Source organism: Drosophila guanche, unplaced genomic scaffold (assembly GCF_900245975.1).
Source record: "Drosophila guanche unplaced genomic scaffold, DGUA_6, whole genome shotgun sequence".
NCBI classification, from domain to species: Eukaryota; Metazoa; Arthropoda; class Insecta; order Diptera; family Drosophilidae; genus Drosophila; species Drosophila guanche.
This window is the reverse complement of record NW_022995745.1, coordinates 3,322,057-3,341,281: the sequence shown is the minus strand read 5'-3', so window position 1 is coordinate 3,341,281 and position 19,225 is coordinate 3,322,057. Positions and strand designations below refer to the sequence as shown.

Genomic DNA, 19,225 nt, shown 5'->3' with positions numbered 1-19,225 from the left:
TCCTGGAACAATAACGAAGAGAGAGACAGCCACCAAAAGAAGGGGAGAGGGAACTCCTCCCGAATTTGATGTTTTTTGTATGTATCGGCAATGAATATGTAACTTTATATCATCTATACATATATATATATATATATATGTATGTATTTATGTATGGATATACACGAACTAGAGGGGGAAAAAGAGATATGGAAAGTAGCTACGAGAGCGAGAAGCAAAAGTTTTTCAACATTTTGTAAATACCATTTGAAATACACAAAAAGTCAGATGTTTCTTTTTCAACTAACAATAAAAATAAAAAACAAAACGTGGGCAAAGAGTAACGAAAATATATTTCATTTTTTAGACAGACGAATAAGAAAAGAAAAATAAAAAATATTTTCACACAAGAATGAGTTTTTACTTGCAATGCAAAAAAAAAAAAAAACACAAAAACAAACCATAAAAGCTTAAAAACCCGAAATCTTACAAACGTATGGAATATTGAAAAAATATAAATGTATATGTATGTGTATGGAGTGTCTGTGTAAATGTTTTTGAATGTTAATTGTAAAATGTTTTAGTTATTTTGTAAGCTGAAAGAGGAACTGCGCCCCTGGATATAGTTCTACGATATACAATATATAAGCTCCTGTTTAATTGATTTCTGTTACTAATCATAAATGCAAATGTATAAAGAATAATAAAAAATATAATTTTCACCTTTTGAGGAATTAACCCTAAACCATAATTAGTTGTTTAGTTTTCTTTTTTAATTTATAGACTTTTTCATTCAAAAATGGGAAATTAGTTTTTGAAAATGGTTTTTTTTAAATATTTTTGTTAAGTATTATTTTTTAAGTAGCCAAGTAATAATTAAACCCAATAATATTTTGTGTAATTCGTACTAACTAAAAAGCTATACAAAAATACAAAAAACAGAACAGCAACAAAACGATTTCATTATAGAATCTTTAAGCCTAACTTAATTAACTATTAATTTCTTTAAAAATGGTTTCTTTAAGTTGAAAATCATCGGGAGTATTGCAAACTTATAATCCATAAACAAACAAACAAGAAAAAACACCAACAAAAGAGACAAAACAACAAAAACAAGAAAAAAATTATAAACTATTTAAAACAAAACAAAACCAGAAGTAAACGAGAGAAAACCTTTTTAGCTGTAAATGTAACTTGTAAAATTATTTTTAAACAAACTGCATAAAAAAACAAAAGCAAAATTAAATAAGTCATGAATCAACTGCAATGGATATAAAAAAGTATAAATGAAGAATGGATATATATATATATATTATATATAAATGTAAATGTGTAAAGAAAACAGAAAATGCGAAAAAAATAAAATTAAAAACAAACAGATTTCACAGCAAAAACATGGAACAAGTGTTTTACAAATTGGGGAGGATATCCACCACATGGACGGTCGAGAAATGAGATGGAAAAAAGTGTAGTAATGCTGGCGCATTATTATTATGCATCGAAATTTGTATACAATGGAAGCCCAAGGAATTTGAGTACACCACTAAGAAGAGCTCCATGACACAACATCTTAAAAAGAAAAGTGGAGGGACGTGTGAGACGTTTTGTACACGTCACAGCTTTTATACCCGGTACTCAGTCAGCATATCTGTATATCTTAGTGGGTTTTTTATAGCCAACTATGTACTCTCTACAACAATTATGTACTTACAGATATATTTAGAGAGTATTATTCGGTATTTTCCACCAGAGACGAAGTTCAATTTAAAATGTAGCTGATGCTGATATTCCTGTTAAATGTGGTGTGACCTTAATGCTATGGCACGTCCTTAATTCGTCTAATATCTACGTATCCCGTATATTTGTTTCCATTGTGAACTGACTCACTTTTTCAGCCCCTGCAGTATAGATTGATTAATTGAAAGTAAAACTAAGTTTTGATTGTTTTTGTTGTTGTTTGGTTTTATTTCTCATATTTTTCGGTTTATTTCTGAGTCAAGCTAAACGTACGCTCCTGCAATCGCAATTTTTAACTCTCGTAATAATAATTTATGTATATATAATATTCATATAAAAAAAATGCGTTTTCTTGCTGAATTTTATTTTGGATATACATATGTATATTTGTATGTATTCGTGTATGCGTGTGAGCGAGTGTTTGTTTGTGAATGAAAAAGAGTGAAATGTTCGTTTACGTCCGTGTTTGTGGGATTAGCAACTAATTTTCACAAAGTTGACAAAAAGAATAAAAGTGTCGATGTAGGTGTAGAGGTGGGGGAGAGAGAGATAGAGGAAGGGAAATGCTTGATACAAAAGTTGAACCATCCATCAATTGATTGCATACATAACTTATATATTTAATAATAGTAATTATCATAATAATAATAGCTTAAACATTACAATACAGAATGCAGTTTTACAAAAGTAAACAAGCAAATCAATTGGGAGAAATTGCCATATTTATATAGTTATAATATATATATGTATGTATATATATTGGATGTATATCAGCGTTACAATACAAAAGATGAAAAGAAACAAAACACTGTTCAAGGAAAATCTCTCAAGCTTGTCAAAAACGAATTGTTCTCTACTTTTCTCTGGGGGTTTTGCATTTGCTTTTTGTTTTTATGTATATCTATTTATATTTGTTGTTTGCCTTCCGTTTAGAAAATTACAAAAATTGCCTTAAAAATTTGTTTTGTTTCATTTCATTTTAATATTTAATAAAGGGAACGTTTCCGTTTCTATTTTTTGTTTTAGCAATTTAGGAGTTCCTTCATTTAGGTTTAGGTTTTTTTTTGTTGTTTAAACTATTATTTTTGTTGTATATTTAAATGTATATATATATATATAGAAGTATTCATAAAAAGCTTTTCTGTAAGGTTTCTTGTTTGTTTTGTGTGTGTGTTTGCATTTAGCTATTTAAATTAAAAATGATTACAAAAAAAAAGATTTATATAGTTTTTAATGAATTGCATTAATTGGTTTTTAGGTTTCTAAGATTGATTACATTTAATAAGTTTACGCTTTAGGCATGTGTTTTTTCATGTATTTGCAACAAAAGAGCAACAAAGACGAAACACAATTGTTCAATTTGACGAGAACTTAACCAAGAGTTAAGTGACAAAGTTGTCGTGACGGCTGGATGCTGGGAAAATTATTAACCTTTTTCTTTTGCCTACAAAATATATTGTTTATGTATATTACAATGCAGTTTGTTGCTTTGATTAAGCTTTTTGCGTGTTTTCGTTTGGTGCGGAAAATTATTTTTTGATATTTTCTTGTTTTTGTTTTTCGTGTGTGTTTGTGTTCTCTAAGTTAATTTATTATTAACAAAACGTTCTGTTCTTTGCTGAAGGTTTTATCCATGCGGCCGTTGTTGTAGTTGTAGTTGTTGTTGTTGTTGTTGCTGCTGCACTTGTTGTGGTTGTTGTCGCAGTTGTTCATCATGTGGGAGTTGTTGTTTGTTTGGTTGTTTCATCTCCCTACAGCAATTGGCAGCAATGAGAATTGGGCTTCGGCGGCTGTTTCACGTCCGTCTGACGTTGCTTTTTACGTGACGAAATATCCCTGATTAGATCATAAAATACCTACATCAAAGGAGTATATAGAAACTACATTAATATCATGGAAATATTTTTTTTTTTCAGTTGTAGGGTTACAATTTCTTCTCTATATTTACATAAATTTTGAGATTGCTAAACAAAACAAAATTATAGAGAAAACCGAAAGCAATTTTACAGAAGAAGGAACAGAGGGAGCAGAGAAAAAGTAGGAAAAGTCTCACCAAAAGGAATGAGACTTTAAAAGACTTTTTCGTTGCCCCACTGTTGGCAGGTACAGTGTGTTTCATAAGCATTGTACACACTTTATACCAGAAAAAGATAGTTCATCAAAGTAAGAAGAATACCAAGAAACCGAATTAAAAAAAAAATCTAAATAAATTCCATTCACAAAATTTAAAAATAAATAAAATAATGTGTATACATTTGTCTTTCTTTTGAAAAGATTTTGTTTAAGTATGTGTGTGCGAATGTTTGTCGGTGTATGTACATGTATGTGTGTGTGTGTGTGTGTTAGATCTTATAAAAAATCTTAAATCCTATAAGCTCAGAGAAAATAATATATTAGAACCTGCTCGAATTGTCAAGAAAATCTCTCAAGGCCATGGAAACAGAAGAACATAAATATGAAGTTTAAGGATCCAGAGTATATGTCCCCAACCCATCTTCCATTTAAATGTAAGGAGTGCTTGAAAATGCCCAACTGTTGCAAAGCTTTTTGGCCAAACTAAATTCAGTGTTGAAAAGAGCTTTTATGCTGTCCGTTAGTTGTGTGGTGTAGTAGTAGTAGTAGTAGTGTTGGCAAACCAAATATCATAATTAAATGAAATGTTAAGTAAGATAAATATATTGCAAACAAATATCAAAGAGAATCCATTAAAATTAACGGGGGGTTAAATGTTAGTAAAAATATAGAAGAGTGCTTAAAGCCAAAAGCAAACAGCAAACAGCAAACGAGCTAAATTTTGGGAAAGATTCAAGCTCAGAGTTAACCAAAAAGTTATGGGGAAAGGGGGTATTACAACTCTAGGGGTTATTGTATTACATATTGGATATATTATATGTTGTACTGTATTTGGGTTTTTGGGTATTTTATGTAAATTTTTTTGGAAAGTATTGGAAATTGTTGGTTGTATGCACCTAATGCCTAAAGTAGGGTACACTTAAGTCTCCGCTTCTTGCATCTATCTTTAGCACGCCCGCTCGTGGCTTTCGAATCTTCGGTTTTTCGTGACCTTATCTCGCGCATCAAATCAAAAAATACCTGCAATTGTGGATTTAATTGGGAATTAAGTCATATAAAGAATCAAAGTGAGAGTGTTAGCATCATCAGAAATCAGCGTTACAATTCGTTTTCAAACTTATACTTTATACAAAAAGAAAAGGCAACACCAATACACAAACACACACGAACATCATCTACGGCTTGTGTGAAGGTGCAAAAGAGCGAAAGAGCAAGAGAGAAATGCATTGGGCATTCGTTGTCTTCTTGAATTCATATATTGAAATAATTCAAATCAAAAATCGAGCAAAAACGAAAAGCGGCAACGACATTGAAAGCTTGGCAGCAGGAATGTTTCCTTTGGGGTGTTAAGCTTTAGCCTTATCTGTGTTTGTGTTTGTGTGTGTGTGTGTGAGAAGAGATATTTGGAGTAATGGAAGAACGAATCGTGGCACAAGTACCGGAATCCTTAAACGATCAGTACTACCGTTTCTATATTGTATGTAATCTTAATTAATAATATTAATAGCTACTGATATTACCTAAATCTGTAGCTTACATATGCATAACAAAATAAATTCCCCATTCCTATCTTACTTCCTCAATTTAAGCTGCTATCAGAACGCCCCTACAACCACAACGCCACTACGAATATTACAAATTCTCTGCTATCACACACAAAATGTTTGACGACCATAAAGAAAGATTATATTTATAGTGAAAACTTGAATGAATCACATGTCCCTTAAAATATCATCTGTCAGCTGTCTGACATAGGGCCAGGAATAATGCTTAACTTAGGAAACTTACTAAAAAGACAGAAATGTACAACTTCGTTCATGGATTGTGTTGCGTTTTGCATTTGAAATAATCTTTAATTGTGCTCTAAGTAAGTAAGAGCAAACTCACAGATAAGACTGTAAATGAGTGTGCAATATTTATTGCTAACTATTTTACTTTCATGGCACAATCTACCCACTTCATTTGTGAGTTTCTAACGAAAAAACTATTTGTTGCTAGAGATATCCCTAGAGTAAGTATTCCTATGTATTATTGTGAAAGACACTATACAGTAAGAGACACAAGAGAGCTCTAAATCTATACTAGTTCGCAGGGACCAAGCTTAATTGAAATCTATTGTCTAATGCCTCAGTAGATCCCTAAGCCGCTCTATGAGAGAGGGTTGTAATTGTGTCCTTTACTCAAACAAAGGGCCAAAAAAACAAACACAACATCGAAAATAATGTGTTCATAAATAGTTAAAACTTAAATTAACTTAAAAACACTTTTGCTCTCTTTGTGCAAGTTTTTGTTGCTAGCCAATTAAATGCGAAAGAGTAATTCGTATTCGTATTTCTTTTTTGTGTGGGTGTGTGTCTAAGGTGTCGTATTTGTTGTTTGGTTTCCACTCTAAGGCAATGGCGAGTGCAAGTGGATCTGTGTATCTGGGTAGGCTGTGGGGCCTCCTGAAGGAGGCATTGCCCTCACCTTGTCAACATTCTCGCGCGTCTTGGCCGAGGTCTCTACGTAGGGCACCGCCCACTGTTGGGCCCTCAATTGGCACTCGCTCAGCGGCACCTTTCGCTTGTCATTCAAATCGCATTTGTTGCCCACCAGCAGGAACGGTATGCTCTCGTCATTCTTCACCCGCAATATCTGTTCTCTGAAAAATAGTTAAAAAAGAGCGACACAAATAAAGAGAGCCATTAGTGATGGTTACATACATATATACAGGTAGATAGATATGGATAGGCTTATCGTGGGGCCCATTGGCAATGTTTTTTGCAGGTGAGTCAGTGCGTGGCGTGGCGTGGCGTGTGTCACTCTACTTCACTACGCGACAGACACGCGCACCTACATATAGATGCTATACATTCTACCCTTCTGTTTGCTATTTGTATAGAGGCATAAATATTTGCAACCGGTCAACCCCTTGTATGTGTGGCAGGTCCGCACCCTTTAAACAATTCTCATAATATTCTCCCTACTGCGTTCTGTTGTTTCCTGCTGAATGTTCTGAAAGAACTCAATTAGGTCAAATGGGAATGGATATGGAAATGTCTGAGAGCAGAGCTAAAGGCACTTTGCAAGGGTGCTTGCTATATGGAGGTTTCAATTGAGTATTGAGTGGTGGTGCAGACTTTCGAGAGTTGTTTCCCCAAGTTTCGTTTGACAAAAAACATAAAAAGGTGTCTTTAAAGATTGTGTGTGTTTTCGAGCAGTTTTTGAGGATTGTTTATCCAATTTTCTATAATCTAAGAAGAGCACTAAATGGCGTGCTCACTGACACTACACCTAGGATCAGAGGCACTTCTCCTATGTCCCCTAATCTGATTTTTTCCCAATCATAATTGGCATACAAAAACGACTGAAATCTACTTAGAAGCTTCTACCATTTTAGATTTTTTGTTGATAAATAAGCTTAAGGGCGTTTATTACAATCTTTAGAAGAATAAAAATAGAAAACAATAAAAATGAATACGCATGTTTAGGACACGTTGAGTGTTTTATTCGAACCTCCCGCCTCCCTCTTCGGATGGTGCAGTCGCATGAATAGAGATGCATTACACAGCCACTGCCACTACAACCAGATGCTACCTCTCCCCCGTTGTCAGAGCAGACCCTCAGGTGCTTGTGTGACTAATTAGCGGCAATACAGCAAAACACACAAGGAATGTAGAGGATTGCTGTGTGTGAAAATGAAAACCGCTAGCGACGACACTTGGTGTCATCTCTCCCTCAGTCTCTGTCTCCGGCTCCGTCTCTCTCTTGACACACTCACCTGAATTCCTGGGTTGCCTGGAAGCTCTCATCGTCTGTGATTGAGAAGACACAGAGGAAACCCTCGCCGCTGCGAAAATAATTATCTCTGATGGCAGCATAGTCCTCCTGCCCAGCCGTATCCAGTATATCTATTTGTACTTCCTCACCATCCAGCACAACCTAAACAGAGAGAGAGTATAAATCTGCAGCAGAGTTCCATTCATGCGTTGGGCTTACCTTTTTCCTATAACTATCGGCCTTGGTGGGCTCATAGTCCTCAACGAATTCATCGTACATAAACTGGAGTGTGAGGGCGGATTTGCCAACACCGCCGCTGCCCACCATAATGACCTTATGGAGCGCCGGTCCAACTGTTGGCTTCTTGCTCATGGTGGCGGGATGTACTGGATCTCTCTCTCACTCTCTCAGACACAATCACTTCTTCTGCAAAGGGAAATAATTGTTCGGTTTAGTTTTAGGTTTATTTTTTGGAAGGAAGATCAATTTTTGTATCTTCAAAATGTGAATTTTATTCCCAAGGCAAAATATATTCTACAGATCTCTCGTGACTGATAAGGAGTTTAATTTGCTGTGCATGTAGCCATTCAATTATGGTTAATTTTCACATGGAATAAATGTACTGAATGGACTCTTTCATTTAAATACCTCTATATTCCACACCCATTTCGCTGTTAGGCAGCTACTTTTCGAGTTATAGAACCCATAGATGGGGCACCAATGCAATCTGTTGCCTTGCCTGTCTTCGACTTGCAGCACTCCTCATCATTCGGTGTGCCCTTTTTGCGTTCTGTTAACCTTTTGCTACTGTGCGCAGTGCGATCTCTTCATATTGCTCTTTGCCTTACGGCATATGCTCTACACTTTGGATTGTAGTTTTCTTTTATGTTTACCTGTCGTTTCGTATGGTTTGGTTTTCTTTCTTGGCTTTGGCTTATGTAAGAAAGTCGCCATCAACTACTGGCCGACCTGCCAATTGCTGTTTTTTTTTTTGGCACTTGTACTCGCACTTTGTATACCCTTTCATGAGTGCGCATCAATGCCAAGAGATGTTTGAAATTTTCAAGATTTTTGGAAGGAAATTTGGTACATAATGGATTTATGATCCATAAAATCATACAACGAATCCCAATTGATAGAGGCATTTTTCTCATATTTCAAAAGAGATACTTGCACGCTTTTTTGCAGTCCAAATATCCTTTGGGAGTGGGTGCCTTTTCCAGGGTACTCTTTGATTCGGTTTTGCCAAACTCAACAGCTGTCGACCCATCTATGGCTTGTTGTTTCTTGTTTTCTTTTGTTGCCATTTGCTCGGTTAGCAAATGAAGCATAAAATAAAAAGTTCAATGAACCACATTTACACATGCCCAACGGCACGCGGCATGGGACATGGGGAACGGAGGCCAAACAGGAAGGCAGTGCAGACCTAGCCAAAATTCCATTCGTTTGTGCAATAAATACCCTTTTTGGGTATTGGTGTGGTGAAAACCCCCATTGAGTGATTTTGCATTATTTTATGGCTGACAATTATGGAGACGGGATTGTTCGATCTCCCAGGAAGAGTATCAAAAGCATCGGTTTATGTGCAATTGAAATGTGAACCTCTATTGTGTATTGTTGCGCTTGTTTGTTGCCGTTTGCAATTAGCCTTTTGTGCCATAAACAACAATAGATCTCCAGTCTCTCCAGAACAGCACCCTGCCACCCCTCCTCCAGCTATGGGCTGCCATTGTCTGCGTCATCGATTGAGCCATAAATTGGTTGCCATTTGCAAAAATTACGCATTGAAGGAACATTTTACAAAGCAAAGACGGTCGGGCAGACCAGAGACCAGAGCCAATCAGTTGGCCAATTGGCTTTTGGCCAAGTGTACCACACAGTTCGAGAGTTCATAAATATGGAACACACAAAGAATAATTTCGAAACTACATCTAAGCGCTTTAAATTATTCACACACACCCCACGTGCAATTCGAGATTCAACCGCAGCCTTCGTTGTCGCAATGTGGAATATCAATTACGGCAATCGAATAATACAGGTACAGTTGTGCTGTCCAACCGCATTAACCAACACTGCAAGCGATATTGAACCCAAACGTCACATGAGATGACAGATTCATTTGCAGCTCATTTGTTGGTACAGTCATGTCCAAATACTGAGTACAAAAAGGATTACCATAGTATTTGTCAAACTACAATACCAAAATCTACTAGAAATTCCCCAAAGAGTGGACACTTTTCCTGCTGTCAAGTCTCTCAATTTGCTTGGCTAAACTCCTAGAGTGACTTTGGGGGTATGGCAATAAGCAACAAGTAGCCTGAGAGTATGAGTAATCGGCGCAAAAGCTGGCATGTCAATCAATTCGTTGCAAGACTCGAGACGCCATGCAGTAAACAACAACGATACGGATACGATAAAAACGTGTGTATTCCCACGCCCAAGTTTTCCAGGCAGGCAGGCAGGCAGGCAGCCAATTGAATTATCCACAAGAAGTACAAACTTAAAATAAAACAGGAAAAACAGCAACAACAGCGAAACAAGAAACGTGTTCAAATTGCAAAATGTTACTCATACGCAATGGTGTAGAAAAACTGGTGAGAAAGCTTGAGAGCTATAGAAAGCGAGACAGGCATCGCCTATGGAGAGGATACCCTACCTGTAGCTTTGGAAAGCATAAAGTGATTTGAAAAATATAAAATATCTATAGACTACCATTATCTTTGTGCAGGCTTATTTCAGTGTGGCTGTGACATGAATCCAGTTTCTTCAAATCCGTTAAGAGATTCGATGTCTATCTTCGAACCGTTTTTAACACTCTTTAAACATCAATTGTTTATCGTTCGCCTGGGCGTTATTTGTACAGTAAATCAAAGTAATACACAACGCAAACATTTTACCAAGCAAGACAGGTATTTATGTACAAATACTATTTTTTATTTATAACTGAAATGCCATTTATTTGAGGTTCGAAGAAATAGCGCACCGGCTATGGGAAACCAACAATCGGAGACAATAATTACAATGTTTATGCCTTTTTTTGTTGCTTAACATTTTCTTTTTGGCTTAATTTACTTGTTGTATTTTTCTTTGTGTGCTTTGTATATTATAGTTACAGTTTTGGGAATTGGTAGTTCGTGCTACTTTATTTTGCTGATTAGATTATTATTTGGCCATTCCATTTTTTCTTATGGGCCAAGGTTAGGCAATCTTTTCGCAGACACAAAAACCACAATCGTTAAAAGAACTTAATTGTTATAATAAAAAAGAAGAAAGCACAAGCAAAGCAAAAAAAGAGCAATCTAGAAAATGAAACAAAAAGTAAACTACACACAAAAAAAAGTACAAAGCGAAAGGGGAGATCTCTGTCTGTCTGTTTGTGATGTGTGTGTGAGTATTCCATATACAAATCGAAACCCGAAATTGAAATCGTTATAAACAAATAAACGAAACGAAACGAAAATTTCGAGAAAACATTTACCCCATGTATTTTGAGGAAAATTCGTTTTGTTACTGTTCCAAAAACCCCAAAACAATGCGGCACCAGGGAAAACACGCACTTTTCGTCTACATATGTGTACCGAATGACGTAAGCGCCTAAACAAATTCAATTCGCTAATTAACTTTCCAGTTGGAACAAACATTTATAAACCAAGGGAATTTTGGGTTTTAAAAACACTTTAAGGCGTCTTTCAAATTAAAGAATTTCCTTGAAAATAAATGCTCGCAGACATTAATTAATTGCTTTGCATTATCACTCCATTTTCATGTAAAGTTAGTGGGAATCAGTTCTCTAAAGTTTGTCCTTCCATCAACTTGAACCTTTTTCTTCGTTTTACATTTCATTCATTTCTATTCATTCACTGCATAATGTTTCGAAAGGCAAGTGGCCAAGTTCGCGAGTGATTCCAGGACATTATTGCAGTGCAAGTTTAGTTTTAAAATGTTCAATTTTTAGACAGATTCCAACCATTCGAAGTGGCAAGATTTTTGGGAGCAGGAATTTTAAATGTTCTGCCGCTGGAAATGCTGTTCTTTCATTCCGAAATTCGTTCTTGGGCGCATCATAAAAAACACTTTAATCGTAATCTTGCAATACTTAAACGAAAAATTATAGCTCTTAAATGTTTCACTCACACACAAACGGGGAATTTCATTTTCGTATGGCTAATAATTTAGTATGAATTAAGCCCAAGCCAAATAATCATTTCACCCATATTTATTTGCTCTCAATTGATTTTTTACAGAGCTCTTTCTCACTCGCTGCGATCGATAGAACGATTACGAGATTGAATTGATCAAGTTTTTCGCAATTGAAGGCAATTTCCATGACGTTAACTAAATTCTATTTTGTTTGGGATATTTTTAAAAATCTCCAACACTCCACATTAAGGGGGGGGGGGGGGGGGGGGGAAGCCCACAGCCTCCGTCCGGTTTGTGTTTATTACTCATTCGCATGGGGGTCGTTTTGTAGTTGTATTCCCATTTGTTCCCCATTCGATTTCCATTTGAGTTTCCCCTCCGCCTACGAGTATACAAATGTATTGTTGGTGGTTGTTGCAAATGACGTCATTGTGTCTGCGTCTAGTTTCTTTTTTAGTTCCTTTGGGTAGCATTTTCCATGCCTTTTTTCATGGCCTTCCTCTTGTTGTTGTGTGTTCCAGGGCTACGTTTTGTGGGTGGTTACTGAAGCGTGATGTGGCATGTGCAACTCCGTTTGGAGAATCCAAGAGTCTAGAGTTTAATGTTAAAGGTGCACGAAAGTCATCGTCGTCGTCCACACAGAGTTTACCGCTATTACAAGTTCCCACAGAAGGTGCCTAACCCTCTCTCCAACTCTCCCTCTCGTGTGCTCTTTGACATTAATCTCTTATGCTGTGCTCCAGTATTACGCCGCCATTAGTGGAGTCGCACTAATAGACTCTTGCAGACCCTGGGGAAGTGTGTATCCAAGTTCGCGATACATTTATTATAATGCATTCCCTGTGCCTCTAAAATTGACTGGCTATCTCAGATGTTTTCCTTCCAACATTTAACATTTCTCATGAGCAAACTGATAAATTCATCTAAATCATATTTCAGGCCATTCTTTGAGTGCTTGGAGTTCTGCTAAAAGTCAGATGGAATTCCCCCAACAACGAGCATCTTTCAGTACACATTTTAAACCTTTGTTATCTTTACGTTTAAATCGACTATGATTCTGTGTTTTGGTGTTAACATTTCTAAGAAATTTTCCTGAGTTCTGTTGGACAACTACTAACTAGATTTTGGTTGGGTATTATATGGCAATTACTGTGTCATTCTGGTTAGCCTATTTGATTACTTGGTTTATCTTTTGGAAAATGTCTGAAGTTCTGTTCCCTAAATTCCCTCTGGTTAGGAGCTGGTGATCTGTTGATAGATCTGTTTCTTTGGCATTTCTCACTGTCGATGTTTTGGATGTCTGCTTTGGATCTTTCTTTTGTTTGTTATGCTGGTGGGGTTGTTGTTGTTGTTTGTGGTCTAACAGTTTTTCCCATCTTTCAGCATTGCGTGTGCCCGTGGTGCCGTGCCGCCGTAAATTCATGTCAGAGTTCCATGTATCCGTCTTCTGTCTTCTTTTCTTCTATCTTCTCTCTCTCTGTCTTCTGCATAGTTTGCTTTGCTTTGGATTTTCGCTAGTTTCATTTCAAAGCCTAACTGTTAAATTAATGAATTTATTTTTAGTTTATTTCAGTTTACTTAAGGCGGTTGTTTCTTGTTGGTTGGTTGACTGCCCCCCCACCGCCGCCGGCAACATTCTACCCGACGTCTGCTGACTCCTGCCTTCGTTTTGTGGTTTGTTGGCTATAACCTTGAAGCTATTTTGTGGCCAATAAAGTTACAGTTAGTGCAAACGGGAAAGATATAATACATATGAGAGCAGTATACATATGCACATCATTTTCAACACACATATTTACTGGAAACCACTTTGTATATTTACGAACCGCACACAGGTTTCTGGCAATTGTTTATAATACTCATAGTACTCGTGTACCATATTCATGCTTATGGGGGGGAATCAATGAAACAATTTTATGGCCGAAAAATGGGAAAGGCATCCCAAACTCTAGTTTTGCAATACTTAATACTCTACTAATATCGAAATTTTAAATCAATTTAAAAGCAACAAGTTACCGATTCTGCTATATCGATAGATGCAGGAATATATGTATACTTTACGAGTACTTTTAGCAAGTGCTCTAATGCTTTTTCCCACATATATTTTTTAGAGATTCTCTTTGATCCTGTGCTTGAATTCTTTGCTAATGAGCACTAGCCTTACAAAACACATTCCCTATTTGTAATTTGTCAAATGCCACACCCCCTTGTGGCCCCTAGCCACCATTGAATGATTGTGTGTGTTTTCTGCTAGTTTTTTTTTCACCGTTTGCCAAATGCCAAGTTTTTTTTGTGTGTCTCTCCTCTGCCTCTTCTGCGATTTATTCCGCTGCGCCATTTGCAATCTTTACAGCTGCAATAGCGGCAGAGAAGAGTCGCATCGCCCTCTTGTGCTGCGCTGCGTCTTTTTTGCATTCTCCATAGAGCAAAAAAAGAAATGTAAGAGAAGAAAGAGCGAGAGAGAGAGGCAGAAGCAGAAGCAGAAGCAGCGACAGAGGCGTGATTTTGTTAAACTTCCGCACAAGATTAAGTTCAATAAACCAACGACACATTTGTGTGAGAGAGAGGTAGAGAAATTGGGTGACAATTACGTGACGGGTGAAAGAGAGGGGAACCTGCACTGGAGACAGTTACAGTTTTACGCACAGACGACATATTTTAATACATTAATATGTTCATTCTCTCTCGCGCTATTTTTCTTTGTGGTACCCTTAAAAAAAAAGAGTGCATTGTGCTGAAGCTCAACGCCACTATGAGATCGTTGCGGTGGTATACTTAGGGTATACAATGCCTCGACCCCCGTCCGTTCAAAGGCCAAACATTCCTTCTTGTCATCAACTTCTTCTGCGCTCATGTTGTTGGGCGCTGTGTGAGAATTTGTTTGGCGTTTTTTTATGAGTGGCATCATTAAATGCAGGTCTTGCTTTGGAGACACAGAGCGGCTCACAGTTGCGGTCAAAATATTATTTGCACTATACAGTTGCACATAGTTGGCATTTATATCTACTTTGGGCATCATTTTTTACAATATATAAATTTAAGAAATGATTTAAAACATATTATGTACATATATTTACTTGAAATCAGCTTGCCCCTTTATATGGTCACTATTTTTCCGAACGCTGCTGTAAGTGCAAGGCGCATGTGCTTTTTTCAGCTTACAAAGATGCCGTTGGATTGAACAGCCTATGGTTGGTTGGTTCAATGCACTTTGGCGACCAAAGAGCATACCAAAACGGAATGCAAATAAATAATCTATTATTGAATAGGGGAAAACACACACGCGCACAAACGTGAAACCCAAAAGAGGAATCGACTAAGGTATACTCTCTCCAAGCCAAAGATGTGAAACTTTAGAAATTATTAAAAGTTATGCGATTTTTTATACATATACATATACCAAGTGTACCAACCATCTGGGGGGTATCGAAATGCATGCATGTATGTATTGTATGTTCAAAGTAATTCGGTTTTGTGGCTCACATATTTCAGAGGCGAGCGAAGGCATGCGTCAAAGCCTCTGGTAATACCCCTGCCCACCGCTCCGTCTATTACGCTGCTGCGCAGTCGCGTGTGACGCCGCTTTCAATGTCAAGTGGTGAATCGGCGGCACCGATAAAACACGAAACCTTTTTCAGAAGCTCTTCTAATCCTACACAATGTTGCATGTACAAACATACGAATGTTTTCAATGTTATTCGCTTCTGAGATTGGTATCCATTTCCCTGACTTTGAGAAAGTGTTTCGCATTTGAGGCAACTTCTTCATTTGTTTTACATTTTTCTTCTGCCAGTCGTTGTGCACACAACTTTCTTGGGACAAAAAAGAGCACGTATATTGCAGAAAAAAAAAACTTGTGCGTAGAATCATGCACGGGGAACAAGTTTGATTTGCCATAGCGATAAAGCCTAGGCTCCAAGCGAAATAACAACTGAATTCACACCAAAAAGAGGCATACAAAAAATCGAGCACAATGCGTGGGAAGTGTTTTCTAAGGTAAGATGAGGTGGGGAGTGAGCGCAACCATAATTAAAACCTAGGCAGAGTCAACCTGTGATAAAAGATCTTTCAAACACGATAAAAAATAAAAACCAAACAACAAAAGCTTCGCAAAGACCTGGTGTTGAGAACCTATGCGAAAACCTGTATCCAAAGTTGGAGTAATGGAATGCCAGAGATGATGTAACTACTATTCACAACAGTTGAAAACTTGTCGGAATTCCAATGAAATAATATCCATGGTTCGATAGAACATACAACATCTAGACTTCAATCTATTTGATCTTGAAAGCTGAACCTAAGACAAACATTTCAGTCCAAATAGACTTCACCTAAATCTTAAAATAGTTGTTCTCTTTACTCTTCTTCGCTGGGTTGTTTCCCTTGACGGAACAACTCCCATTAAATACGAAATTAGAGCAAATCACAGCTTGATGGCTATAAATTAGGCCAAGTTGTTAGGTTGTTGGTTTGCTCTGGGTTTCTTTTAGCAGCAGCATAGCAAATGGCTCTCAAGAGCTCATTTGGCGACACAGAACAAAAGATAATCGAAAAAAAAAAGCAACAACAAAAAATAAACTGTGCCACTGCGCGGTGATCATCGTGAGATCCGTCTGTGCATCATAATGATGATTCAGTATTCGGGTTTTGCTGTTTCTATAGTTCTTATTGTAAATCAATTTCATATACATACAACGACAACAAAAGACGACAAAAAAGATTCTCCCAATCAACGCTAAGCAATATCCATTAATAGGAGCAGGTTTTATGCATACAACGAAACTAGCTTTAAACTCTTAATAATTCTGAAGCACTATTCCCAGTTCGCAGGTGGGTCAGAATATCCTCTATCTACATATGTATGAACAGCATATATATAAGTATATAAATGTAGTGAAAGTGGAGTCCTTCAATTAATAACTGTAACAACAATGCGCGAGTCTAATACACAGTAATGGCCATCATTAATTTATTATTAAGCCGTTTAATGTTTTCTTGCAAAAATCCAGAAAAAATTAAAAATCGATAAACTCAATAACGTTTTTGGGAGCCTGCGTTTGCGTCTGTCTGGGTCACCTCACTTACTACTCTCTGTTTCTGCCTCTTTCTCTTTTTGGCACTGTCTCTTGCTCCGTATTTGCTGTCATCGTTCCAGCAGCAACGGTGCTCGTGTGTGTTTGGTTTTTGGGGTGCTGGGGGGAATTTAGAACGCATTATTCGCATAATTCCCATTCTCCCTCCATTCGCTCTGCGCTGAAAGCTTTTTGACGCCCCTTGGTAACCGACCAAACAACAATTAGTAGAATCAAAAGGGGAGGAAGAGGCACAAATGAGTGTTTAGTGTGTGACACACAAAAAACAATGTTGTCTTTGAGGATCGTTAACGGTGAGTCAGATGTGTGAGAGAGAGAGAGAGAGCACCTAACAAATGAATGGATTGTAATTGAACTTGATCTTGAGAGAGAGGGGGAGGGAGAGGCTAAAAAAACTTAATTGAAAACTGTAAAACTTAGATCTGAAACACATTTTTAGCTTACATATGTATGTATGTATGTATGTATGTGTGTTTGTGTGTCACGTTCTGTTTGGCTGGCTGCATTATCTACATATTTTGCATGCAGCTGTTCCGTAACGTAACGTAACGTAACGAAACGAAAAAGTGTATTCAAAGGTGAAGATAGAACGTGATGAAGATGAAAAGTAAGCAAGAACCGTGATAAAGTTTATGATCACGATGATGATCAAAACGCTAATGTCAAAGTCTGTTGCTGATTAGCGAGAGAATCAGAAAATTGGCACGTCCCAAAGCGCCATAGGAGATGGTGTGGGGGTAAGAGAACCATCTATGGAAGCAAAAAGACAGAATGGCGAGGGGGAACCCACACATGCGGGAAAAGAAGCAGACGTGTCAATTAAGAAATTTCCTTAGAGAAATATCACGAATGCGACGGCTTTAGTTTGGACAATTTTTCCCAGTCCCTGTCCCTTCCTCATTGACTCCCAAAGACCACATCCACGTTATATTTGGCATCCTTAAAATAAAAGTTACATCCAAAACATTGCAAAACATAAAACTGTATTTAAAGGGGGCTAAAGCATGCGCCAAAGCGCAAAATGCGGGCGGCACCTGGCACACCCCCTCCCCACAGGAAATGAGAGCTGGAGACGAAAAGTCAAGAGCCACAGAGGCAGAGAGCGGGTGAGTGACTGCGTGTGTGTGTGTGCGTATGTGCGTAACAGAATAAGGTCAAGCGGGGTGCGGCAGCAGAGGCAGCGAATATTTCCGTTGATAAAAGGCCTCTCTCCCTATTTATTTTTTGAATGAAAGAATAGCCTCTCATTCTCCCCCCTTTCGATCACTCTCTCTCTCTCTCTCTCTCACTCTTTATATCATTGAGTGAACAATAAGCGAATATCAGTTTTGATTTTAATATTCAGCAATAGCAAGAAAGAGGGAACGAACCAGAGAGAGTGGGAAAATGTGCAGAGAAATTTCACTTTTTTTGCTATGCATTCCGCTATACATTTTGGGCTTGGCTTTTTTATTATATTTTTGCCTTTTGCTTTGCACGCATATACTCACACGCACACACATACACATTTACACATGAGCATTAAAAGCCAGACAGAGGGGGGAAAGGTATATTAGATCAAGGTGAGGCTTTTCCGAGACACATTTGTTTTGTGTGCCACCTTCTGTCGTGCTTTGGGTGGTGTCCTACACGCACTAACAAAATATAAAAGAGGAAAAGCGTGGAAGAGAGAGAATGCGCTTTGGAAATACCTCACCTCGCACTAATACACTTTGATCAAGGCTTTCTCTGCAGGCGACTGCGGCGCTGCCTTTTTGGCGGTTTATACAAGAATTTTTTTTGTCAAACAATTTACTTCTGCGATGTCGGGATAGCCATATGGCTATTAATCAATTAAATCCATCACATACACAAGCAAACGGCATAAATGGTTTGTGTAATTTTTTTGTTTGCAAAAAAAAAACACAAAAAGAAAGTAAAGTAAAAAAGTGTTTACACTGCGCTGAAAATAATTAATACACACACACACAGATCTATAAAAATGCGTTTAGATGCGAAATGCCATTTACAAAATACTTCAGGAACTTTAAATAAGACAAAAATATGCGTAATCACTTGTTTTTGGTGTTTTATTTTTCTGTTTTTTGTAACTGCGCCGCCTAGGTGCTGCGGCGGCTGCTGCTTTTTGCTCTCACTCTTGCACGTACTTCTCTTTGGATTCCTCGCTGCTCTCCTCCTGTTACTTGTATATGTGTTTTGTAAACTGCACTTTTGATCAACAACAGGATCACAAACCGTTTCTAAGCGCAAAAAAAATACGGATGATAGGATTTTACCACAATAAGTTATATATTTTTTAACGCGCCGCGCACTTGCGCCGACGAACGAATTTTGTTTGGATTAGTGTGACCGCGGAACTATCGATGAATTATACCTACATATACAGTAGCAGCCCTTAAAAATATACCGAACTATAACTACTAATTTTTAAAATATTCCGTTGT

At 37.4% G+C, this 19,225-nt stretch overlaps 1 protein-coding gene across 3 annotated transcripts; it reads right to left on the bottom strand.

Moving 5' to 3' along the window:
• Positions 1 to 2,795: 2,795 nt before the first annotated feature.
• LOC117580966 (ras-related protein Ral-a) lies at positions 2,796 to 19,110 on the bottom strand. 3 transcript variants are annotated; one of them, XM_034267754.1, is made up of 6 exons: positions 18,929 to 19,110; positions 7,768 to 7,974; positions 7,550 to 7,710; positions 6,256 to 6,430; positions 4,686 to 4,809; positions 2,796 to 3,572 (listed from the first exon to the last, which is right to left on the bottom strand). In XM_034267754.1, the coding sequence occupies exons 2-5, from the start codon at positions 7,918 to 7,920 to the stop codon at positions 4,693 to 4,695; spliced, it is 606 nt and encodes a 201-aa protein (XP_034123645.1). In that variant the 5' UTR covers positions 7,921 to 7,974; positions 18,929 to 19,110; the 3' UTR covers positions 2,796 to 3,572; positions 4,686 to 4,692. The 3 variants fall into 3 exon arrangements, with proteins under 3 accessions (XP_034123645.1, XP_034123646.1, XP_034123647.1); XM_034267755.1 differs by lacking the exon at positions 18,929 to 19,110 and adding an exon at positions 17,267 to 17,277; XM_034267756.1 differs by lacking the exon at positions 4,686 to 4,809 and having other exon boundaries at positions 18,929 to 19,108.
• Between the last annotated feature and the right edge of the window lie 115 nt (positions 19,111 to 19,225).